The following is a 26,239-nucleotide window of genomic DNA, read 5'->3' as shown; positions in this document are numbered from 1 at the left end:
GAAAGACAAAAGAGGGTGGCTCCTAGAAATTATAGGGCAATATATTTAACATTAAAATAGAGGTCTAGATTAAAGAGTTTGTAAACACTCAACTGACAGATGAGACAAATGTTAAAAACACCTTGACTTAAAAGATCTGACAAACTTCTTATCTAGTATGCTGGTTAACAGGATAGTTAAATTAATCAATAAGCATTTATTAAGCATTTAGTATTTACCAGGTGCTATGCTGGGAATACAAAGAAAATGTCTAACTACTCCTTGTCCTAGAGGGACTTACATTCTAAGAGAAACTAATATATCATACATAAGCATATGCAAGATACTTATAGAGAGAAAGGTACTAGTAACCAGAGGGACAAAGAAAAGGCCTCCTTCAGAAGGTGGTGTTGAAGAAGAGTCTTGAAGAAAGCAAAGGATTCCAAGAGACTGATCTGAGAAATGAATACACACTCCAACCATGGAAGACAGTGCAAAGGCTCAGAGACAGGAGATAGTATAAAGAATAGCAAGGCCAGTATGGCAAGACCACAGAGTACATGGAAGAGAGTAACGTGTAAGAAGGCGTGAAGAGTTTTAAATGTCTAACAGAAGAGTTTATATCTGATCCTAAAAAAAATAAGGAGCCACTGTAGTTTATTAAGCAGGAGGAGCATGTGACATGGTCAATCCTACACTTAAGGAAAATCCTTTTGGCAGCTATGTGGAGGATGATTTAGAATGAGGAAAGACTTGAAGCAGAGATCAAATAGGAGTCTAGTCTAACAGTCCAGGTGAACAGTACTAAGAGTTGAAATTAGTGCAGTGGCTCTGTGACTGGATCAAAGGTGATATACTAGAAGAAGTGTAGAAAAAGAAATAACAAGATTTGACAATTGAGTGGATATGTGGGGTCAATGAGAATAAGGAATCAAAGATGACACTGAGGTTATAAACCTTGGCGATTGGAAGGATGTAGCGGCCCTAGCAGTTGGGAATTTCAGAAGAGGGGTGGATTTGGGAAGAAAGTTTTGGACATGTTTAGTTTCACATGCCTGAAGTATTCAGTTCAAAATGTCCAATGATGCAGCTTAGAGCTCAGGAGAGTCTGTATAGAGATGATACTGATGGGTAGCTAGGTGGTACAGTGGATAAAGCACCAGCCCTGGATTCAGGAGGACCTGAGTTCAATCCCAGGGTCAGACACTTGACCCTTACTAGCTGTGTGACCCTAGGCAAGTCACTTAACCCTCATTGCCCTGTGGGCCCCCCCCCCAAATCCATTTGGAAATGATACTGAATCTATTGGAGCTGATAAGATCATCAAGTTTGAGAGGACAAAAAGGAAACACAGGAAAGCCTAGGACTGAACTTTGGGGGACACCCACACTTAAGCATATCCATAGTGTGGACAAAAAACATGCCCAAATCAAAAAGTGGTGATTAATGGGTTGATATTCATCAACAATCAATAAACATTTTATTAAGCGCCTACTATGTGCCAGGAACTGTGCTAAGTGCTGGGAATACAAAAAGAGGCAAAAGATAGTCCCTGCCCTCAAGGAACTTATAGTCTAATAGGGGAGACAACATGCAGCCAAATATATACAAAGCAAGCTATATACAAGATAAGGAGAAAATAATTAACAGAGGGAAGACACTGGAACTAAGAGATGTTAGGAAAAGCTTCCTGTAGGAGGTTAAGATTTTAGTTGGTACTGAAAGTAAGCCAGGGAAGTCAGTAGTTGGAGCAGAGGAGGGAAAGCATTCTAGTCATGGGGGATGGCCAGAGAAAATGCCCCAAAGCAAGGCTGGAATGTCTTGTTCAGAGAAAAAGTGAAGAGACCAGAGTCAATGGATGGAGGAGTATATTTTAGAGAGTAAAGTATAAGACTAGAAAGGTTTCAAATCCAGCCTCAGACACTTGACATTTACTTAGCTGTGTGACCCTGGGCAAGTCACTTAACCTTCATGCCCCCCCTCCCCCTCCCAAAAAAGAAGACGACTGGAAGGGTAGGATGGAGGGGACTAGGTGACAAAGGACTCTGAAGGCCAAACAGAGAATTCTGTATTTGTTCCTTGAGGCAACAGGAAGCCACTAGAGTTGAGTGTCTGTGAGAGACATGATCAGACTTCTGTTAATTCCCAATAATAGCCTCTATTCTAGGCTAGTCAGGCTGATTCTTCAACTATTTTTTAAACCCCACATTCACTTCTTTGTTCACTCTACTGAGAATGTTCTGCTTTCTTCCAGAACTACCTATCCTTCAAGGTCTAGTTAAAGTGTTGCCACCAACCTTTCTCTAGAAGTCTTTCTTATCAACTCAAGCCCCCAGAGATCTCTCTCCTTTTTGAATTGCCATTTCCTGTCTCTTTTATACATTTTGGCATCTGATTATATATTGAGTTATTTTCTAATTGTATCATATGTACATTTCCACAACTGTAGGTCATTGAAGGAACAAAGAGGACTTGATTACTGAAGGAGGAATGAGGAAAACTTTGATAAGAAGTGCCTACACCGAGGGCAGCTAGGTGGTGCAGTGGATAAAGCACCAGCCTTGGATTCAGGAGGATCTGAGTTCAAATCCGGCCTCAGACACTTGACACTAGCTGTGTGATCTTGGGCAAGTCACTTAACCTTCATTGTCCCACAAAAAAAAACACAACAAAAAAGTGCCTACACCATCACTGAATGTATAACAGAGGAAAGAAAAGATGGGCAAAAGGTGATACACATCCTGAATTTTGGGAAGACATATTTCAAAAGGTTCAGAGAAAGGAAGTTAGCATCCATTGGACTAATATTTTACAAAGGAAATCAGCCCAGGAGAAGTGAAAATTCTGAAGAATAAAATTCTGAAGAATCAAAGAAAAACAGTTGTGATAAAATGAAAAGATAAAGCATTTATTAAACACTTGTTATGTGCCAAGCACTATGCTAAGAACTGGGAATACAAACAGAAACAGAAACAAAGTCCCTCTCCCAGAGGAACTTACATGCTAATGGAAGAAGAGAACATACAAAAGGGAGCTAGAAGGGGTATATATACAGTGGATAGAGTACCAGGGGAAAGGTAGGGCAGTCTGGAGAGTCGGGGGAAAAAGAAGATGGGGAAATGTCTAAAGAGACTGATATGGCTGCACAGGGAACTCAGTGATCTCTTTGTAAATATACACAAGTAAACACCCCACACACACACATCACACAAGGCAGCCAGGTGGCAAAGCATCGTCTGAGAGTCAGAGTGCCACCCCTCTGCTGAGAAAGACATTGTGAGGGGCGGCTAGGTGGCGCAGTGGATAAAGCACTGGGCCTGGATTCAGGAGTTCCTGAGTTCAAATCCGGCCTCAGACACTTGACAGTTACTGGCTGTGTGACCCTGGGCAAGTCACTTAACCCCATTGCCCCATTAAAAAAAAAAAAAAGAAAGACATTGTGAGAACCAGGGCACTGCCCCCCTGAGGAGAAAGCATGTGACTAGCATCTGGAAGTTACATCTATTCATAGAAATGCCTGTACGTCATGTCAATCAATGCTACCAGCCAATTAGCTTGGAGCTGTGTGTGAGGACTGTGCCCAGGCAGCCCGCAGGGAGCTTCCACTCAGGGAGTATGGGGCCTTTCCATTGGAGGTCATAGTAGGAGCAGCTGCAGGTGCAGGGAGCTAGGGTCTTTCCTTCTGAACTCCACATGTTCTCTTTACTAACCCCTATTATACTTTAATAAATGCTTAATGCTCCAAAGACTGGGGCTACGAGTTTCTAATTTAAGGCAACCACACATTAGATTTTTAGATATCACAGTTACATTTTAAATATCACAATATAGAGCACCAGGCCTGAAGCCAGAAAGACCCAAGTTCAAATCTGACCTCAGACACTAGCTGTGTGAGCCTGGGCAAGTCACTTAACCCTATTTGCCTCTGTTTCCTCATTTGTAAAATGAGCTAGAGACCACTCCAGTCTCTTTGTCAAAAACCCCAAAAGGAATCACTCAAAATAAGATAACCTTGGCTAGGAATGCTAAGAAAAACAAAATAGTTTTTTCAGAAAAGGTATACTGGGGGGCGGCTAGGTGGCACAGTGGATAAAGCACCGGCCCTGGAGTCAGGAGTACCTGAGTTCAAATCCGGGCCTCAGACACTTAACACGAACTAGCCATGTGACCCTGGGCAAGTCACTTAACCCCAATTGCCTCACTTTAAAAAAAAAAAAAGGTATACTGGGGAAAAAAAAAGTGAAAGGACCACCACTTGGGGAAAGGAAATAGGGTGATAATAGACAACAGAGAGAAGCGAAAATCCCTCAACTCTTACTTTGGTTTGTTTTCTTTACCAAGAAAAATTATGTTTGGAAAAGAGAAAACAGAGGGGGCCAATAAATTGAAACCCAAAATAGGCATGCAGTTTCAGTCAAGGCCTAGAAGGATTCCAAAACCATGGTATGAAAAAATTGGCAAATGTAATTAGTGAGTTACTAATCTTTAAAATATTGTCCAGAATAGGAAAGGTGCTACAGACCTGGAAAAGGGCAAACCTTGTCCTATTATCAAAAAAGGGAAGGAAATAATAGTCTAAAAACTAAAAACCAGTGAGCTTAATGTAGGTTCTTGGCAATATTCTAAAGCACACTATTAAGGGGATGGTTAGTGTATATATAGAAAAGGAAAAAGGGGATGTAAAACAAGCATAGGTTCATCCAGAACAGGTAATGCTAAACTAACCTCCTTTTTTTTTTTTTTAGTGAGGCAATTGGGGTTAAGTGACTTGCCCAGGGTCACACAGCTAGTAAGTGTTAAGTGTCTGAGGCCGGATTTGAACTCAGGTACTCTTGACTCCAGGGCTGGTGCTCTATCCACTGTGCCACCTAGCTGCCCTTTCCTTTTTTTTTTTTTTAAAGGGTTATTATTTTGGTAGTTCAGAGGAATGTTGTAGACCTAGTTCACCGAGATTTAAACAAAGTATTTGACCAAGCCTCTTGTGTCATCCCTGGTGGACAAGATGGAAGGATATGGGCTAATATCCCAGTGTACAGTTAAATGGATTCAGAACTGGTTGAATGACTGGATTCAAAGTCATCATTAACGGTTACATATCGATTTGCAAAGAAATCGCTAATGGAATAGCCCCAGCAAACTGTTCTTGGCCCTGTGTTAACTTTTTATTTTCAATGACTTGGATAAAGCCATAGATGGCATACTTATCCCATTTACAGGTGACGCAAATCTAAGAGAGACAGGAAACAATATCTAGAAAGATCTTGACAGGCTGGAATATTGGCCCAAATCTATTAAGATGAAATTCAATAAAGATAAATGTCAAGTCTTATACCTGGGTTCAAGAAATTAACTTCATAAATACGAATGGGTAGAGGCATGGCTGAAAAAAATCTGGGGCTTTTTTGTACTGTAAGCTCAATAATACTCAACATTATGATTTGGGAGCCAAAAAAGCTAATGGGATATTGAAGATATGTAAGACATAGTATCAAGGACTAGAATAGTTGTGCTATACATTGCCCTGGTCAGATTACATTTGGAGTGTAATATTCAGATGTAGACACAACACTAGCAAAAATAAACTAGAGTGTGTCCAGAGAAAAACTAGCAGGATGGTTGAAGAGCCTCAAGATCATGCCACATGATGGTCAATTGAAGGAACCTGGGTAGTTTACACGAGAATAGAAGAATTAGTAGAGCAAGATTATTATCTTCAAGCATTTGAAGTGTTGTCACATGGAAGAGGGATTAGACTTGTTTTGCTTCTCCCTAGAAGGCAGAACTAAAAGCAATGGGTGGAAATTATGGATAAGTAAGATTTAGGCTTACTGTAAGGCTGTGCCAAAGTGGGTATCTCAGGAGATGGCAATTTCTCTCACTGGAGATCTTCCAGCAGAGGCTGAACAACCACTTGCTGTGATACTGGAGCTGAGATTATTGATTAGATATGGGATGGACTAGGTGACCTCTAGTCACCTTTCTATATCCAATTCTGTGACCATATCATATATCCTCTTGTAGTTTCTAAGGTTAGGAATACTGCTAGGTATTCAATGCCTGCTCAAACTTGGAAGCACAGGTGATCTTAAGTCATTTGAATGTCTAGTATACAATTAATAGAAGGAAACGAACTCCATCTTCCCTAACTTTTATCACTAGAATTTTAAAAAACTCTTCATAAGTCCTTCTAACAGCTAAGTTTAAGAACTCCTATCTATAAACATACACAGGGAGTGGAGGTTAAAAAAAAAAAGGCAGGATATTCATGCTTTTAAACATACCTGAATAGGAGATGGTTTTTCCCAGCCCATTTCAAAAATTCCCATCAGTAACTCCCGTTTCAAACAGTAATCTTCAAACTCATTTCCTTTTGTGGAGGTCACATCCTAGCCAAGAAGAATAAGCCAAGTTTATGCAAGCTACCAGTCATAACTATTATTTTATGTGAATCTAGACTAAGAGCCCTTACTCTTCTACATTTCAAACATAAATCCGAACAGACTACCTCGACACTGGCTTATCAACCCAGTTGTCCTTGAAGTTTATATAATAAGCCTTTCCTAAAAAAATTTTAAGTGTCATCTGATGGCATTGTAACCAGTACCAAAAATCCATTACTTCAGTTAGCAGTGTTATTATTAAGTAACAAACAAGTACAGGATTCCCAAAGAAGTTAAATCTCACTCAGAGAAATTAAAGTGCTCTTATAATCAAAGGATATAACTATAAGCAAGTCATTTCATCTTTTCTGGATGTCAATGATTACATCATTTGTAAAATGAGAGGAGCTGGACTAAATGATGTCTAACATCTCTTGCAGCTCTAAATCTACAAGCCTACTAATCAATTTTGATTGTATCAAGTCCTCCCTATCTCCACCCCAAACCTCAAAGTGCTCCCCAAAATTACACAGTTGGTTTACTTTATTTATTTATTTATTTTTTTGTTTGTTTGGTTTGGTTTGGTTTGGTGAGGCAATTGGGGTTAAGTGACTTGCCCAGGGTCACACAGCTAGTAAGTGTTAAGTGTCTGAGGCCAGATTTGAACTCAGGTACTCCTGACTCCAGGGCCGGTGCTCTATCCACTGTGCCATCTAGCTGCCCCAGTTGGTTTACTTTAACATAAATTTGCAATACCTTAACTATTAGAGTTTCTTACCATTTTTCTACTTGTATTTTAAAAGAAACTCACCGAAGTTTTGATTCTCAAATCCTTTGGAGGGAGTTTTAAAGTCTTTTTCCAGTCATCACCAGGTCTAAAGAGAAAAGAATTTAAACTAGAAATGTCTTTGTAACAATACTATTCAGCAGCATATTACAGAACAACAATTTATTTCATAAACTTTAAACAATAACAAAACAAAAACACATAGATCTCAATCTCTATTTTTTTCACACTAATCTCAAGTGGTCCACAAAATGTTCACCTCACTCAATAACCCCACAGATTCTGAGAAAAGATCCCAAATTAAATAGTGTGGTAGGACACCAAAACCATATGACTGAATTCAATAAATCCTTATACATCATCTACTATATACATAGCACCATGTAAGGCATTGTGGTCATGATAAAAAAGAAAAAAACAGAAAACAATTCATCTTCACAAGGAATTTGCAATCTGGGAAAAGCAAAACACACAAACCATTTAAGTAAGTTCATATATGATCAAGTGTCAAAAAGGTAGCACAGGCAGTAAGTACAGAAAAAATTCAGAAGGACAGATATGTGCTAGTCATCTGGAAAGACTTCATGGAAGAAAGGAACTTGAAGGAATTTAAAAATTTTAGATAGAAACAACTTACTCTTGAAGGAGCAAAATTACAGAAGCTGTAATACTCAAATCTATTAATTATTTACTTCATTCAGAGAATTTGATTTCTTTTAGAAAACTTGGTCCAAGTTTAGCCAGAATAGCAAAAAAGAACAGTGAACTTGGGATCAGTAGACCTGAGTTATAGGTCCCACTCACTTAATGCTAACAGCTAGTAAATGGCAAATTGTAAGAGGGAGAATGAATTTTCTCATATGTAAGACAGGCATATGACTAACTATACCACCTACCTTACAAGGCTATTGTTGGGAAACATTTTATAAAGTGCTATAGTAATATGAGCTGTTGTTAATTTTTTTATTTCCATAAAAGTGTTTTATTATTTTCCAGTTACATGTAGAGATAGTTTGCAACATTTGTTTTTATAAGATTTCTAGTTTCAATTTTTTCTCCCTCCCTCCTCCCTCCCCAAGACAGGAAGCAATCCGATATAGGTTATATATGTACAATCACATTAAACATATTTCTGTATTAGTCTTGCTGTGTTAGAAGAATCAGAGCAAAAAGGAAAAACCTCAAGAAAAACAAACAAAAAAATAGATATAGTATGGTTCAATCTGCATCTAGATTCTATAGTTCTTTTTTTCCCCTAGATTCGGAGAGTCTTTTTCCATCATGTGTCCTTTGGAACTATCTTGGACCACTGTATTGCTGAGAAGAGACAAGTCTATTGAAGTAGATCAACACACAATGTTGTTGATACTATGTACAATGTTCTCCTGGTTCTGCTCATCTCATTCAGCATCAGTTCATGTAAGTCCTTCCAGGTTTCTCTGAAATCCGCCTGCTCATCATTTCTTTTTTTTTTTTTTTAAATTTTTAGTGAGGCAATTGGGGTTAAGTGACTTGCCCAGGGTCACACAGCTAGTAAGTGTTAAGTGTCTGAGGCCAGATTTGAACTCAGGTAGTCCTGAATCCAGGGCCGGTGCTCTAGCCACTGCGCCACCTAGCTGCCCCACATGAGCTGTTGTTAATTACATATCTTCAAAGACCCTATATACCTAAAATATATATGTATGTATATATCTACACATAGGTATTTCTAATACAGTTTTGCAAAGAAGCATTTGAAAGTTACCAGTCTCTGCTTTTGATATTCTATCCTACCCCCAAGAAGCATATTGGGAGAAAATAAATTTATATTGCTAATTCTGGAAAAGTAAAAGAATACAAATTCACCTAAAATTTCCTTTTGACTAGATGACTCTCCACGAGTAACTGACTTTGGAAGGAACTTTCAATTTTCTATAGATTGTATCATATAAGACCTGGTAATGTTAACTCTTTCTTTTGTTTTTTTTTCTTTGGGGGGGGGGGGCAGGGCAATGAGAGTTAAGTGACTTGCCCAGGGTCACACAGCTAGTGTCAAGTGTCTGAGGCCAGATTTAAACTCAGGTCCTCCTGAATCCAGGGCCGGTGCTTTATCCACCGCGCCACCTAGCTGCCCCAATGTTAACTTTCTAAAGAGTCACCATACCTCTGAAAGTGCTTCTGAAGCAATAGGAATAACTGGACCCTTATAGAATATAAACCAAAGTCTAAGCTGAAAAAACCTTCTGTCAGATGAATCCAATTGCAACAGAAGAAACCAAACATTGGGTTAAAGACTCTTGATCTTTATTTCATAGTCTTCATCAGAAAGGGAGTCACCATTTCAACACTTTTAAGAAACTGTGATTTGACTGGTGTAGGTCATGCAGATTGCAATCACTTAGAGCCTAGGCTCAGAATGATGGACCTCTTCATAGGTACAGTCTAGCACTGGTCTGTTCTTAGACACCTGTCAAGCTTGGCAGGATGAGCCAGGGCTCGAATTCTATTGCTGCAGCCTTCAAACAATAATGATAATAAAAATTGATACTAAAGTACTTTAAAATACATTAGCTCATTTCATACTCATGATAACCCCATGACGAAGCTACTACAGATATTATTTCCATTTTACAGATGAAGAAACTGAGGCTCAGAAAAGTGATGTGACCTGTCCATTGCACAAAGCTAATGAGTGTTAAAGGTGGGGATTTAAACTAATGCTTTTCTGACACCAAGTCCAGTACTCTATCCACTATACCATGCTGTCTCTCCAAAAAGGAAAGGTCACTTAGATGAAGAGACAGCAGAGTAGAATCTTAAATAATTTGAATTACTACTTCCACTGAAGTATGTCCTTTAAGTGGCAATCATCACCTATATTTTTGCCTTTAAATTTTTTTAAAGAGTCTCTTTGGGAGGGCAACTAGTTGGCACAGTGGATAAAGTACCAGTCCTGGATTCAGGAGTACCTGAGTTCAAATCCGACCTCAGACACTTGACACTTACTAGCTGTGTGACCCTGGGCAAGTCACTTAACCCCCATGGCCCCCGCCCAAAAAAAAAAAAAAGAGAGTCTCTTTGGGGCAGCTAGGTGGTGCAGTGGATAGAGCACTGGCCCTGGAGTCAGGAGGACCTGAGTTCAAATCCAATCTCAGACACTTAACACTTAGTAGCTGTGTGACCCTGGGCAAGTCACTTAACCCCAATTGCCTCACACAACAACAACAACAAAAAAAGAGTCTTTTTATAAAGCCAGTCTCTAGAATTTGGAGTTTGACAGCACTTATACAGCTCTTTAAGAATTGAAAAGCCTGTTTACAAATATCTCATTTATTTTCACAATCCTGGAAGGTAGGGGCTATTATTACCCCAATTTTGCAGATGAGTAAACTAAGGCAGGCATAATGACTTGCCCAAAAGTCATACAGTTGAGTGTCTGAGGCTGGATTTGAACTCAGGTCTTCCTGATTCCAAGTCCTAGGCTCAGTCTGCTGTACCACCTAACTTGTCAACAAAGAGAATTGGGAATGTTTGAAATTCACTCTTTTTTCTTAAGAGTTCAAAATTCGGGGGCAGCTAGGTGGCGCAGTGGATAGAGCACCGGCCCTGGAGTCAGGAGTACCTGAGTTCAAATCCGGCCTTAGACACTTAACACTTACTAGCTGTGTGACCCTGGGCAAGTCACTTAACCCCAATTGCCTCACTAAAAAAAAAAAAAAAAGAGTTCAAAATTCTAAATTATTCATGGCTTCTTTTTTTGTCCTTACTTATTTGTATGTGCAAGAAGGGATGTTGAAGAGAAACGGGCAAAAGTGTACATGAATTGATGCAAAAATGAAGCAAAGAAAATACACACAATGACTATTATAATGGAAAGAACAATTGTCACAAAACAATCAAAAATTAATGTTGAAAAATTATAAAGAATGAGCTTTACCCCAAAGAAAATATATGAGAAAACACCTCCTTTACGTTCTTTTGGGGAGAAGGGGGGGGAAGGGAAGAGTAAGGGTGAGATAAAGGGGAATCCTTGGTTGTAGAACACTACTTATTTTGTCAGATCGTTGGTACCGATTTATTTTCCTTTTTGCTTAAAAAAAAAGGGACCTTTGTTATAAGGGATAGCTGAGGGGGAAATTTAGACAATGTAAAAACAGTCTATTAATAAAAATTGTTCTTTAAAAATGTTGAAAAGCAAGAAGTTCCATGAATTGAAATTATGTAACAAAACTTTATATTCCTATGGGTGATGATGTCTAGAAGTTAAAGACAACTATAATAAGCATTTGTGACTTCAAAATCAAAAACAATTATTAGTTTTGATGCATAAACTGAAATAAAGAAGAGTTACAGGGCTAAACAAAAAGTTACACTGGAAAAACCAAGACTAGAACACAGTAGTTTCAATGATATTTAGTAAAGGAACTCATTGTCCTATTTCTAACCTTCTGTTCCAATTTGTTCTATTTATAAAAGCCAGAAGTTGTATGTTTTGGTTGTTTTAAACATATTGATATATGAAACAATTCTGGTATCTGTGACTGTGTTTTATTACTTACTAAGCCTAGATTAACCAGAGTAAAAATGTACATGTTAATTGTGTGTTGGGGGGAAGGGGAGGAGAGTATTTGTGAGTGAACATAATTTTCCTTTGTCTTCCATTTGTAGTTAGACGTATTTAATTATAAAAAAGAAAACCCAACATATACAAAACAAGTCAACATTAAAATAACAACAGAAAAGAGCATCTATGACCTTTACAACTTTACTATTAATACTTACTTAATAGTGGTGGTCATGCTCTGTGCTTGCTGTTGAGTGCCATTATTGATTGCATTGGTATTTTTCAGCTGGTTCATCTGTTGCTGTGTTTGTGTGCCCCCTCCTCCAGGGCCACCACTGGGCTTCACAGGGCCCCTCAGCTGCCCATTTTGACTGGATAGACCCATTATAACAGGGTTTTCTGTTCTGGCCGTGCTCATGCTTTGTTATTTGTAAAGGTGTCTCTTTTAGACTTCAAAACTTTTGAAAGTCAGTAGAGAAACTGTAATAACAGTTTATTAGACTCTCCAAAATGAAGAGATAAATATAAGTCTTGCTCAATATATGAGTCCTTTATTGCAATGCAGGCAAGCACCTGTAAGTCTCTGAACGGTAAAGCAGTAGTAACTTGCTCTGATGCACTGAAACAACTTTTTTTAAAAAAGCCCTCTAACAAAGTTTAATTATATTTGAATTTAATCACTTCAATCTGAAATGAAAGGAAAAAAATAATCAGTATTTGGAATCAAATAATAGTATTCTTTCTCTTTGAAATCAAATACTCTTAAGGGACCCCCTAAACCAAGATTTCCACAGTCTTTACCATTTTTAAAGCCAGTATAAACATATTTAGATCTAACCTTTGTCCAGGGCAAAGAAAACAGCTGTGAAGACAACATACTATCCCCAAAACAAAGTAACATCCAGGCAAAACAGATGTCCAATTCAAGCCTCAAGTACAAATTAAACTCACTGGGATTGAGAAATAGACCTGAAGTCGGAAAGATCTGCATTCAAATCTTACTGTGTGACCTTGGGCATGTCGCTTAACCTGTCTCAATTTCCTCTTCAGTAAAATGGGAATAGAGAATAAAAGCTAAAGTGAGAATATCAGTGAAGTACCTTACAAACCCTGAAGCACTAAGTAAGTGCTGGCTATTATTAGTAATTATTATGAAACCAGTGATTGAATCAGCATTACTTTTATCTAAAAACTGTTTTACAACTCCAAAATACATTCTGACGATTTACAAGACTGAAGCTCATCTACCAAAATGGCTGGACAATTCATTTGTTTTGTGTTCTATTTCAGGTAACAAGCTAAACTGGGTCTTGAAAAGCTAAATAAGCTTCAGGTTTCAATTTGACAATATCTGGCAAAAAACATTTTCATGTCCATATGAACTTTATCTGCCACTTAAGATTCCTATTTTATGAAAAGGAATTTCTTTTTTAGGGAGGTGGGGGGTGTTGGCCTTTTAAATAGTACTAGAGGAAGCCAAATGTCAACTGAAATATCTGTAGTGTCTCCAAGAATTTAAAATGTAGACTTTTGCTTGGAAACTGACCAAAAAACTTAAAGATATGTAAATAATTTAAATTTTAATTCAAAGAAAGCTTTACATCTTAGAAATGCCATATCCAAGCTTACAAGGAATATATTACAGTAAACAAAAAGCACACAAGAAACACTTCCCTTTTACAAAAACAACCAAATTGTCAAAATACTGAGCATGTAAATGTTAAAAATTTGTCAGAAAAAAATCAAATTGTTAATCCATACTATGCTACCTTCCTAAGACTAAAATTAACTATCAAAAAGACTAAATCATTTGTACTTTAAAAAAATACAGTAAATGACACTTGGTCCACCAAGAAATACAAAGGCACATTGCTTTACTCTGCTACTACATTTCTTGCAAATAAAGGAATGTGTAATAAAAAAACAAAGATGATTTCTATGTTCAGGATAGTTTCTGAAATTCATATGGTACAATGAAATTTATTAGAAAAATGTTCCCTGACTCTAAAATTCATCTTTCTAAAAGGAATGCTGTGTAGTTTCTAATGAACACTGGTTTGCTCATAAAAAAGTCAGAATTTTGCTAAAATAAACTGAAAGAAAACTTTAAACCCCCTTTCTGGCTCTGGTCACCTAAGCAGACCGTGGTTGAAAGTCACTCAATTTTGATACCATTTTTGCAATAAACAGCTTCCTGTTTTGACAGTTTTCTACTATGATGATCGACATTACCACCTCTCCTTCACACAAGGAGATTGTGAGGATTAATTAATGTTAAAAAGTGGTGAGAGGATGAAAAGGGCAACCTATACGGTTAAATAGTATTATTGTTGCTTTCAATAATGTGACACTTGAGTTCACGCTTGCACCTCATTTCTTCCTATAGCCAAACTGTGCCACTCATTTGGGACCTTGGAACTACCCCACTTTTAATAGAGAAAGAACCTACATGGCAGTTTCACAGGAGAAAATAATATTCCTCCCACCCTTTTCCTCAGCAACCCAATTTCCGTCTCAAAGTTTTATGCCTGCATTTTCAAAAATAAGATTGAAACTCAGACAAGTAAGGAGGCTTCCCTGGCTGAGTTAATTACAGCGTTTCCTAGATTAGAGCTTGCAAATGACAGCTTCACACCCCAAAACTCCTCACCACCACGAGCTTTTGTTTGCAAGTGCAGCGCAGTTTCCCTAAACCTCAGAAGAGTTGGGGTGGGGGCTTTAATTCTGAGGGGGGAACTCTGGAAGGATGGACAACTGAAATAAGTGGGGGACAAGTCGAAAGGAAAAGTGAACAACGCCTTGGGGACCCCCCCCCAATCCGTGTGTCGGTAATTTCTCGGTTATTTTCCATCCCAAAGCCGCTTCCTTTGGCCTTAAAAACAAAAGAGGCTGGGGCCCTGCAATGGGATCTGCGCAACACTGGCGGAGCAGCAGCGGCCCCGCCAGCTCAGCCAGCGGGAAACAATGGGGATTCCCCCTCCCCCTCGGGGCCCCAAAAAGTCACCCCCACAGCCCGAGCAAGCCCCTTCCCCCCTCAACCTACGGGGGGCACTCCAGCACCCCCGGCTGTCCACGCACGAGGAGGCTGGAGGGGGCACTGTCCACGGTGAGCCGCAGTCTGCCCCCCCTTTCCGGCAGCCGCTCTAAGGGGGGCGCCACGTCCCCCAGCCCTGCGGCCCCCACGTCTCCCCGTCCCTCTAAAGCTGTCACCGGAGCGGGCCCGCTCCTCGCCCTCCTTCGGCTCCCAGTCCCAGGACCCTTTCCGCCCCGGCCTCCGGATTCTGTCCCTCACAGCCCCCATCGCTTCCTAGGCAGCCCCCAAGGCCCGGGTCAGGCCTCAGGCCTCCGCCCCAGAGCGCCCCCTCCCCCAGACGGGCCCGGCTCGCTTCCCGCAGTCCCGGCGCCTCGCCAGCGGCCGAGCCCGGCGCCTCACCCCACTGGCCGCGGCTGGGGCCTGTGTCACGGCGCCGAGGCTGCCGCCACCCGGCTCCCCGGCTCCTTTATTGTTGACTCGAAGCTCCCAAGATGGCGGCCGCTCCTTCCTCCCCGAAACCCTCCGCCCGCCCGCCCCCCGGCCCTGCCCTCCCCGGCCCGGCCCGGCCCGGCCCGGCCCAGTCCAGCCCCGGGGCCGCCAGGGCCCCCTGAGCGGCGTCCCCTAGGGCCGCCGCGCCGCGCTCCGCCCCGGCGCACCCGCCAGCCAGCCCGCCCGGCGCCCCGGCTGCGCCCGGCCTACCTCCGCCGCTCCCCGCTCTCATGGCGCCGCCGAAGCCGCCGACCGGGCCGAGCCAACTCCGCCGCCGCGCCCCCTCCCTCGCTCGCTCGCTCGCTGCCGCCCTCCCTCTTTCCCTGCCTCCCCGCATGGCGGCAGCCGCGGCTCCTCCTCCCCTCAAGATGGCGAGAGCTCGGGCCCGGCCCGGGGCCGGGGCCGCCCCCTGCGCCGCCGCCGCCGCCCCCGCCGCCGCCCCATCGACCGGGACCCGAGTCCTCGCTGAGGAGAAACCGGGGGACAGGCGCCCCCCACCTCGGCGGGGCCGGGGGCCGGGCCGGCGGCAGCGACTGCAAAAGCCGGGGCTCCGGGACCGAGACGGGGAGGCTGCCGGGCGGGCACGGCGGGCTTGGGACCCCTCGCTGAGGGGCGTGAGGGGGGACGGGACGCGCCCCCCAAAAGGGGCGCATAGGCAGGCAGGGCGGGGGCGCGAGGGCCCGCTCGATCCCCCTCCCCAAGCGGGGGCGCGGGCTGGGGGCGCGGGGCTGAGAATCGGGGCGACCACCGACCTGATGCTTCCCGGTGGCGGGGCCGCCTGCTTGTGGCCGGAGGGAGGCACCCCCGCTCCTGGGCGGCCGAGCTGCTGCCCTCCTTGCTTCCAGCCCGATGGTGCCCGCTCCCCATCCCCCACCCGCGCACCCCGGGGCGGCTGAGCGGCCTGTGAGGCGAGCCGGCGAGGGGGCGCGTCCTGCGGCCAGGACGGGGAGCCGCGGCGGCGGGGCTGGCGAGCGTACTGCGACCGAGGGGGGGGGCGTCGGGGCTCGCACCCCTCCCCCCCCCCCATTAAATGCCTGCTGCCACAGTGATGGCAGGAATAAAAGCTGCCTTCTAGAGAGCGCCTGCTTCAAGAAGAGCAAACCAGAAACGCTCACCTAGACTGGCCCAGCACCTTACACAATCCTCGGCCTTTGACCCTCACAGCTCCCCGAGAGTCAGAGAGGGCCCCTTATCTCACAGACGGGGAAACTGAGGCTGGCACTTAGCGTCCTCATTTTACCGGCGGGGAGGGGGGGGGGTGCGTCTGACGGGCAGAAAAAGAACTTCCCCCGGGTCAAACCTGCTCAGTGCCCAGAATCCGACCTAGGGTCTTCCTGATTCTCGGCCAGGCCCCGCACACACCGTAATAGATACTTAATAAAACAATGCTTCTTGGCTGGACTGAATCTAGGAGCAGGTAACCCCGCCTCTGGCCATTGCTAAGTGCTGAAAGGATGGAGAGAGGGGGGAGTCTGTTACCTCTACCCGAAAATAAAGAGGTAAGTTTTTAGCAGGAGAACCCCCTCCCATGACTCATATGATGAAATTTAGAGGTCCAGTTCTTTAATATATATATATTTGGTTTTTTGCAATTAACAAAAATCTATTTTCCCCCCAACCACCTCTCCCCTCTCCACCTTCATGGGATGATCCATAAGTTCATAGTTTTACACCTGGGTGGGAATTTAGAAACTGTCCGGTTTTTTTTTATTATTTTTTCCTTTAAAAAATTCATTATTCTCAATTAACAAAAATCTATTTCCCCCCTAACCACCTCCCCCCCCCCACCCGCACTGGGGAGTGGGGGGTTGTAGGAAAAAAAGAAAAACAAAAATCTTTTTAACAAATATAATCAAGCAAAACAAATTCATATATTGGCCATGTCCAATAATGTTTTCATTCTACATGGTATTTCATCAGCTCTCTAACTAAATTAGATTGTAAGTTTCTCCTTTGGATTGTAAACTCCTTGAGAGCACGAACAGTCTTTTGCCTTTCTTTGTATCCCCAGGGCTTACCACGGGGTCTGTTGCATAGTAAGCACTTAATAAATGTTTATTGACTATTATGGTCACACCTCAAAGGAAGGGATTTATATACATCTCAATTCAGTCTTACCTTTTATTAATCTCAGTGACCCTAATTTTCATGGAAAAATTGAGAACAGATTTTTGTTCCAGTTTTCAAAGATGAAAATTAAGGTCTAGAAAGTCAAGAAAACAAAGTTTTAAGTTAGGTTTCAGCAGAAGGAGAGGGTAGCGGGGCAGCTAGGTGGTGCATTGGATAGAACACTGGCCCTGGAGTCAGGAGTACCTGAGTTCAAATCCAGCCTCAGACACTTAACCCTTGCTAGCTGTGTGACCCTGGGCAAGTCACTTAACCCCAATTGCCTCACTAAAAAAAATAAAATTCAGTTAAAAAAAAGGAGAGGGTAGGTTAGGAAGTTTGAAAATGTATTTTGACAATGTCTTTATAGGATTTTTATTCTTAAATTCTTCCATTCAGATTTATTATTTTATTTTTAATATATTTGTTAATATATTTTGTTTTTACCTCATCCAGATTTCCTTCCTGTCTTACCCTTCTCCCTCCCAAATAGAAATCCCTTATAACAAAGATTTTTTAAAAGAGAAAAATTTCAGCAAAATTGATCAATAAATGGGAAAAATATCTGACATGTAATCTTCCAAAAACATGGGGCCTCTATTATGCAAACTTATGAGATGTTTTCTCATCTTTCTTCTTTGGGCCAAACTTGCTTTACAAGTTTTCAGCATTCATTTTCAATTCTTTTGTGGTTGTTATTCTTTTTATTTATATTGTAATCATGTGTCTTCTTGGCTCTACTTATTTCACTTTGTATCAGTTCATGTAAATCTTTCTGTGCTTCTCTGTATTCATCCTATTCCTTATCTCTTACAAAAGAGTGATAATTCTATTGCATTTATCCGACAGTTTGTTTAGCCATTCACCAATCAATCCAGGGCAGATTTTAATAGTACCTCAATATCTCAGAGGCAGCCGAGTTCTCTAACCTCTTATCTAGACAGCCCAGCCAAATTAGAATTCAGCTGTGAACCATTTGTAAGCCTCATTTGGTTCTTATCTGTTCCTGGGTGAAAAGTTAGCTGCCTGTGGGCCTTTCTAGGTTCTCAGGTGGTCTTCTTCCAGGTCTAAAAAAGTTTACCTACAAAGATAGTGTATCTGGGTTTAAGGGTCTAATTTTTTTATTTTATATTACTTTCATTTCCTAATGTATCCCTCTACCTTCCTTCAGAGAACCATCACATAACAACAAATAAAAGAGGAAAGGGGAGAAAAAAAATTTGTTGAGCAAAAATAATGAAATGGAATATAATTGTACGATGAAACATGAAAATAAAGAACATATGGAAGCATATGAAGACTTATGTAAATGAATACAAAATAAAGAAAACCAGGAAAATGATATTCACTATAATTGTAAACATATAAATGGAAAGAACAAAAAAATTCAAAACTGACCCTGGATCACTGCTTAGCCTTGAAGGACTTCACCTCCCATTCTTTGCAGAAGTGGGGGACTATGGAGTTATAACACAGCACATACAGTTGAAATTAATGTGTTCATTTTACTTAACTAGTTCTTTTTTATTTAATTTATTTAATTCTTTTTACTTAATTTATTTATTATAATTATTAATTTATTGATTAATTAATTTAATTTGGGGGGATGAGGCCATTGGGGTTAAGTGACTTGCTCAGGGTCACACAGCTAATAAGTGTCAAGTGTCTGCGGCTGGATTTGAACTCAGGTCCTCCTGAATCCAGGGCCAATGCTCTATCCACTGCGCCACCTAGCTGTGCCCCTACTTAACTAGTTCTTAGCACAGTACCTGGCAGTAGTTGGTGCTTAATAAATGCTAGTGACCTTAACAAGTATTTATGTCTACTCTTGTGTAGATCAATGTGGTAGAAGCTATGTGGAGACATAAAGGTGAGACAAGATAGACCCTGTACTCCTGGAGTTTACAATCTAGTAGGAGGATATTTTGTCTTCCTTTTATTGATAGGAAGCAAGATTAGATTATAAACTACTTTAGGTTAGGGAGTAGGTCACTTTATATTCCTAGTGAGTTAGCACAATATCTTGAATATAATAGGCTCTTAACATATTTGTTAAACTGAACTAAGGAACTCTTAGAAATATCGGCCTTTTTCATTCTATATTTCAAAATCTTATTCCTTTTTGGATTTTGAACTATGAAGTTACTAGGTAACATTTGGGGCTCTAATTGTTGACTCGCTGCTGAATAAATCTGTCTATAGGAGGGAGATTTTTAAAGAAGGAAAAAAAAATCCACAAATAGAAGTGAGGTATTCATCATCTTTGTTAAGAACACAGCAGAGTCCTTTTCTACAAGAATGAGGCATGACTAAAATATGCTGCCTGGAAATTCATTCAGAATCACATCTTCTCAACAAGTACTGTTTGCCAAACTCATATCCTGTCTTCATTTATTTGCCTAAAATAACTACAAGGAAATAAAACAAGGCACTTTAAAAATATTTAAAATCTTTTAATATCTATTAAAATGAACATTTTGATTCTGTCCTGAACTGTCCAAGCCCAAGTCTTTCCTACATCTCTGTATTAAATATACATTAAAACAATGTTTTGATTTTTAAGAAATCAAAATATTTTCAATGTTTTTTATGGACTATATGCTTCTAACTAGTAGAAAAATAATGGAGTGTATGAATTTGGTTATGTCTTTTTTGTTTGTTTATTGATTCCTTTTGTTTTTTACATCACATTCATTTCCAAATATCCCTTCCCTTCTCCTTTACCTATGGAAATTTTCCTTAAGAAAAGTAAGTTTTTTTCCTCAAGGAAAGTAATTCCTTAATTAAGAATGCTTTACTCCGGGATGGCTAGGTAGTGCAGTGGATGGAGTACCAGCCCTGGATTCAGGAGGACCTGAGTTCAAATTCGACCTCAGACACATAACACTTAGTAGCTGTGTGACCCTGGGCAAGTCACTTAACCCCAATTGCCTCACCAAAAAAAAAAAAAGTTTTACCCCACACACAAAAAAAGAAAGAAAAGAATGTTTTTAAAAATAGTTCAGGGGGCAGCTAGGTGGCGCAGTGGATAGAGCACCGGCTCTGGAGTCAGGAGTACCTGAGTTCAGATCTGGCCTCAGACACATAACACTTACTTGCTGTGTGACCCTGGGTGGGTCACTTGGCCCCAATTGCCTCACTTAAAAAAAAAAAAAAGAGGTATGGCTATTCGATAAGGTCATCTACTCCAACCCTCTCATGTTATACTTGAAGAAAGTGAGGCCTAGACAGGTTAAATGGTTTTCCCAAAATAGGTATGAAGTGGCAGAGCCTTGGGTTGGAAACAGGACCTCAGCTCCACAACCAGCAGTCTTTCCATTGCTATATATTTTCAAAGTATTGGGATAGTGTCCCTTTTTTAGTAATGCTTGTATGCAATGATTTGTAAGAAAATGTCCTGACTTGCATGAATGTTCATTATGTATGGCCCACTTCCACAGTTTCTAGAGGACCCTTGTTACACCAAGAATAAATCAAAAAGGCAAAGGTAGGAGGACATGAGTAAGGCTATTTGAAACTGCTTTTAAAAGAGTGGAGGGGAAAAACTCAAAGGAAAATGTTCCAATTAAGTCAATAGGTAAACAGGCTTCTTTCAGAACTGAGAGATTTTGCCAGGCACATTTTATATTGCAGTTAAATGTGCTATTCTCCACAGCCAACTCATGATGAAAAGTAGGAAAATAAAGTGACAAAGGAAGAATGTCATAATATTCCTCCCAATTGTTGGGACCTAGTTTGCAATGGTTCTGTTCCCTTCAACAACAGCTTCTCTGTCTGTAGGGCAAAGTAATACCTACTCAGCTCCCCAGTTAGTTGTCTTTAATCCTCATCAGGATTCAGCATTACATCTGCTCTGATCATCACTGGAAGCCTGCTACATATTAATTCTTCCCCCTCTACTTCCTTAGGTTACTCTGTACCAATTCTTTTAACCTCTTCATGTATTTTGCTAATGTTTTGTTGCAACCCAGAAGCTAGGGTCCAGAACTCAAAAACTTAAAACCTTTATTAGTCATATGATAAGGGCAGCTAGGTGGCACAGTGGATAGAGCGCTGAGCTTGGAAACAGGAAGACTCATCTTCCTGAGTTCAAATCTAGTCTCAGATACTTGCTAGCTGTGTGACCCTGGGCAAGTCACTTAGCCTTGTTTGCCTCAGTTTCCTTATCTGTAAAAAAAAAAATGAACTGAAGAGGGAACTGGCAAATCACTTCAATACCTTTGCCAAGAAAATAAATGGAGTCATGGAGAGTTGGACACTACTGAAACAACAAGAACCACAGTACACATGATACGTACAAGATCTAGATTCTGACGGAAAATGCAAAGATGTTTGAGGCCATTCATAAATGATAGCTAAGATATAGGGAAGAGCATTTCCAAACCCAAGGAATTAGCAAATGCATGGAAGTAAGAAGATGAAATAAGTGTTTGGGGAATGATGATCATAGTTATCTTTGATCTTGAACTGGAATGGACTTCAGTAATCACTTAATACACACACACACCCTCATTTTACAGATGAGAAACAGACCCAAGGATGTTAAGCAACTGAGGCCAGATATGGGGGTTGTGGTTTCAGAGCCAGCTTTTTCTAAAGTAGCATAAAGTAGTCCAATTTGGCTGGAGCAGGATCTCTTTCAGTCACGTCTGACTCTTCATGACCCTGTTTAGGGTTTTCTTGGCAAAGATACTGGAGTGGTTTGCCATTTCCTTCTCCAGCTCATTTGACAGATGAAGAAACTGAGGCAAACAGGGTTAAGTGACTTGTCCAGGGTCGCTCAGCTAGTAAGTGTCTGAGGTCAGATTTGAACTCCAGAAGATGAGTCTTCCTGACTCCAGGCCCTGCACTCTATCCCCTCTGTCACCTAGCTGCCCCACAGGATCTCTACTAGCATGAAATTAAACCAGAAATGTCAGTTTAGGGCTGAAAAGACCTCAGAGGGTCTCCCAGTCAACAAGATCATTTATTTAGAGCTGGAAAGGGCTTTAGAAATCATCTTACCACCACTTTCATTTTGTAGATGAGGAAACTGAGTCCCTGAATGAGAAGTGAAATGCCTTGCCCTGAGTCACACCAGTAATAGGAAGTAGCTTTGCTGGAATTGGAATCCAGGTCATTCAGACTCCAAACACTGCATTTTTTTCACTATTTAAACAAGACTTTTAAAGTCTGAGTGTGGTCTTCATACTTTAGCCACTTTAAATTTTTGAGCCCTGGAAGTATGGCTATAGTCTAAGAAACAGCCCTCTGCTGGGCAGTTGGTGCTTTTCTCATGTGAGATAACTTGTTCCTTGAAGCTGTTGTTTTTATTCAATTATGTCTGACTCTACGTGATCCCATGGACTTTGTCCATGGGTTTTTCTTGGCAAAAATACTAGAGTGGTTTTCCATTTTCTTCTCCAGTGTGTCTGTACTTTACAGATGAGGAACCGATGCAAATGGAGGTTAAGTAACTTGCCCAGGGTCACATAGCTAGTAGGTGTCTTAGATCTACCCAACTGTAGGTCCAGTACTCTGTCCACTGTGACAACTAGCACATTTAAGCTAGCTACTCTCAAATTTAGTTCAGAGGCCATTGGTGATAACTTAAGAGACAGAAATACAGATCAATGATTCTGGGTATCTGACTTTTTTTTTAAACTGATGAATCTGTTGCTACAAATTTGTCTTGCATGTATTCTTCCACTTGGGATCAGCAGCCCATAGAATAATAATTGTTTGTAGCCTCCCAGCATAGGGTTTATAGAGGCAGAGGCAAAAGAGGCCTTAGAGACCAGAATATAGAGCATATAACAGAGAACCAGACAATAGATACCTACCACTAAGTAATAAGATTAGTATATTGGAAAGAGTGGAGTAAGAAGAACTCAAATGAGTGGAATCCTTTTTTCACTTTTCTCTTTTTCTGCTTATAGAAGCCACCACAATGTCTTGGGAAGTCTAAGTTTCCCCAATCTCATGGAGTACTTTTTGTGCCTCCCTGGAGAGTTTGGTCAGCTCCATGAGACACCCAGGGGGCCTGAGTTTATCTATATTCCCCAAGGAGGGTAACAGCTGTGATTATCACTGATTATAACTATCCAAGGCCACAGGAGTATTCAGTGCAGAGATCCAGGGCATTCATAGACACAAGGGGAATACAGAATACACCTGTAATGTTAGTGCCCATGTTCTGAGCTTCTTGGTACTTGTGGGAATGCATCCTCACAGAGAGATTCTCTTTTTTGGGCACAGTTGCAGCACAGGCCCTAGACTTCTGATAGTCATATTCCTGAAAGGTTTCTTTCTCCTAGGTAGGAATATATATAATATATATATATATATATATATATATATATATATATATATATATAATATAAATTAGCATATTGTGAAAAGGTGCCCAGTCCTAGTTTCCTGCCAGGGGCAAGCCTAGATACCTTGGTGGTCACTAGAAATTTAACTGGACTTCAATATGTTGCCCAAGAGAGCAAATTCTAGGTGAAGGTCATCAATTTCTTTGTTCTTAAAACAAGGCTCTTCTCAAGGGGAAACATTCCCAATTTTCTCAACCATTCTTTCTTTCTTTCTTTCTTTCTTTCTTTTTGTGGGGCAATGAGGATTAAATGATTTTCCCAGGGTCACACAGCTAGTAAGTGTCAAGTGTCTGAGGCCAGATTTGAACTCAGGTCCTCCTGAATCCAGGGTTGGTGCTTTATCCACCTAGCTGCCCCTCAACCATTCTTAATTTAACACCAGCTATTAGATAGCCATTCCCTTAGTGATTCCAGCTCAGTAAGCTTAAATTCATTTTCTAAAATGTTTAACAAGAAGCAGTATGTGGGATAGTAGATAGAGGACCAGCCATCTGATCAGAAAGACTTAGGTTCAAGTGCTAACACATACTAAGCTGTGGAACCACAAACAAGCCACCTGACTCTGTCTTATATCTGCTCATTATCACTGGTTATTCCCCATGCATGGAGTGCTCTCTCTCCATCTCTGCCTCCTGGCTTACCTGCTTTCCTTCATGTCCCAGCTAAAATCCTGTCTTCTACGGTAAGCCTTCCCTTATCCTCTTTAATACTTGAGCCTTTTCCTCTCTTGGTTATTTTCAATTTATCCTTTATATAGTTCCTTTGTACATAGGTATTTGCATGTTGTCTTCCCCCATAGATTGTGAGCTCCTTGGGGACATTCTCTGAATCCTCAGCCACTTCACTGTGTCTGACACATAGTAAGTGCTTAATACATTTTATTGGCCTGATCTCTTACTGTCCCTATCATCTCTCTAAGACTGTGAATCCCAGAACTGCAGATCTTTATTAGTGAAGAGTTTCCTTACCAGAAGGACCTTGCACCAATGAAATCACAACTCCAGACCCCTCTCCCTACAAAAACTCAATATATGTCATAGTTATTTGTTTTGCTAGTAATTTAATCTCTCAGAAGGTATAGGAAACAATGAAGGCAACTTGTTATTTTAGATTTAAATCTGTCCAATGAGGAACCAAATAGAAAAGCAGAAGAGAAGAAAACCCAGGGAAAGAGTGCTGCTCTCATCTTAGAATTTATAAGGCAGGAAACACTGTTGGACAGATATGTGATACTGACTTTGAAGAAGCATATTTCAAACAATTCAGAGACAAGAAATCATAGCGCTCCTTGAGAGATAATCCTGACTCTGAAACTAGCCCTGTGACCACTGGCAAATCTCTTGATTTCTTTTGAGCCTTTTGTTTCTCAGCTCTTAAAAGGGACTGTGAGAGAATGCTTTTACTATCCCATCCACCTGACAGGGTTGTAAGGAAAACATTTTGTAAACTTTAAAACAATATATAAATGTTATGGTGGGAAATGGGATATGAGGTTTGTTGGGAGTTGGGGTTCTTAGGAATTCCTCTTTAAAGAATTACACCCTCTTGCACACAAAACATAGTTAGAATAAGGTGGTAGTTTATTTAGGAGCAAGGGAAAGGAAGGGTGGGGAGAGGGAAACCATGAAAGAAATCCTTGGACTTTTCATGGGGAGATTTGGCATAAAGCACATGGCTCAGAGGTACCAAATCTCCTCGAACAGGAGACTGGAAGGTACTTTTATAGAGGACTGATGGGGGTGGACCATCTGCCCGTGAAAAGTTCCTTTAGTGAGAGAGGACCATCCCCCACTGGTAGTGACTAGAGGAATTGGGTGAGGGGTAGTTACGGATCCCTCTTCAGAACATAAAGGTCGCAGCCACACCCAAATTTATCTCCCCAGGGTAAGCAAGACCAGAATGAAGGGTAGGATTCTGAAGCTAGCTCAGTCCGATTTGGTTCAGCTTATCTCTCTAGGCGTTATCTGTCCTCTGGTTTAGTTTCTCAAGGAGAAGATTCCTTGGTGTGCCCCAGAGAAATTCTGGGGTGCTCTGCACCCCATGACATTCCCCACTTCTCTATATATAAGGAAAGGGGACAAAGATTCTTCTGAAACTGCTTCATGCTGATCAGGGTCGAAGAAATCGCAAGGGATGGGGAGGGGAGGGAAGTGGAGAAGGCCTGGAGTGCTCGGAGCTGTGAGGGGCCCAGAGAATCCAGAGTCGACACAATGGCACAATGGGTATCTGCCATGAATCCTTGAGCCTAGATGGAACAGACTTAAACAAAAAATTTAAAACTGAGAGCAAAAAAAACCGAAAAGGGACTTTATCAGATCAGGAGTCAAGTGGGACCTTTTTGCAGGACAGGGTGTGGCCTGCTCTACCAGAGGGAGTTCAAGTCTAATTCTGTGATAGGCGGTGTCTGTCTACATTTAGGGTCCTTTTATCCCATTCCCATTTTGTGACTTGATTGCATGCTAGGACCTGAACCAGAGAGTAAGACAGAGGTCGCCCCAAAACCATTCCTAGGCTTGCCTCCTATGTCCAGCTTGGCCATGGGCCTGACAAGGTGCTGGCCAG

The 26,239-nt window shown here is 41.3% G+C and overlaps 2 protein-coding genes across 5 annotated transcripts in view; one reads left to right on the top strand and one right to left on the bottom strand.

The window, feature by feature from the left end:
- Positions 1-16,547, bottom strand: part of DDX6 (DEAD-box helicase 6) — a 44,879-nt gene extending 28,332 nt beyond the window's left edge. Inside the window, exons 1-4 of one of the 4 annotated variants that reach the window (XM_043991388.1) lie at positions 16,328-16,547; positions 11,908-12,376; positions 7,171-7,234; positions 6,261-6,365 (exon numbers count right to left, since the gene is read on the bottom strand). In XM_043991388.1, coding sequence (XP_043847323.1) covers positions 6,261-6,365; positions 7,171-7,234; positions 11,908-12,107 — 369 coding nt within the window. In that variant the 5' untranslated portion in view covers positions 12,108-12,376; positions 16,328-16,547. Of the gene's footprint in view, positions 1-6,260; positions 6,366-7,170; positions 7,235-11,907; positions 12,377-15,122; positions 15,249-15,422; positions 15,502-15,964; positions 16,145-16,327 lie in introns of those variants that run through there. The other 3 variants (XM_043991386.1, XM_043991385.1, XM_043991387.1) reach the window with 3 other exon arrangements.
- On the top strand, positions 14,592-15,821 carry LOC122747614 (basic salivary proline-rich protein 2-like). Its single transcript, XM_043993550.1, has one exon. It carries the CDS (start codon positions 14,592-14,594, stop codon positions 15,819-15,821), a length of 1,230 nt encoding a protein of 409 aa, XP_043849485.1.
- Positions 16,548-26,239: the final 9,692 nt, after the last annotated feature.

The sequence above is a fragment of the Dromiciops gliroides genome, chromosome 3 (assembly GCF_019393635.1).
Source record: "Dromiciops gliroides isolate mDroGli1 chromosome 3, mDroGli1.pri, whole genome shotgun sequence".
In the NCBI taxonomy this organism is placed as follows: domain Eukaryota; kingdom Metazoa; phylum Chordata; class Mammalia; order Microbiotheria; family Microbiotheriidae; genus Dromiciops; species Dromiciops gliroides.
The sequence above is the reverse complement of the archived record's forward strand: the minus strand, read 5'-3'. Positions and strand labels throughout refer to the sequence as shown.

Excerpts from the sequence above, each read along its gene's own strand:
- LOC122747614 (XM_043993550.1), top strand. The coding sequence starts at position 14,592 with ATGGGATCTGCGCAACACTGGCGGAGCAGCAGCGGCCCCGCCAGCTCA.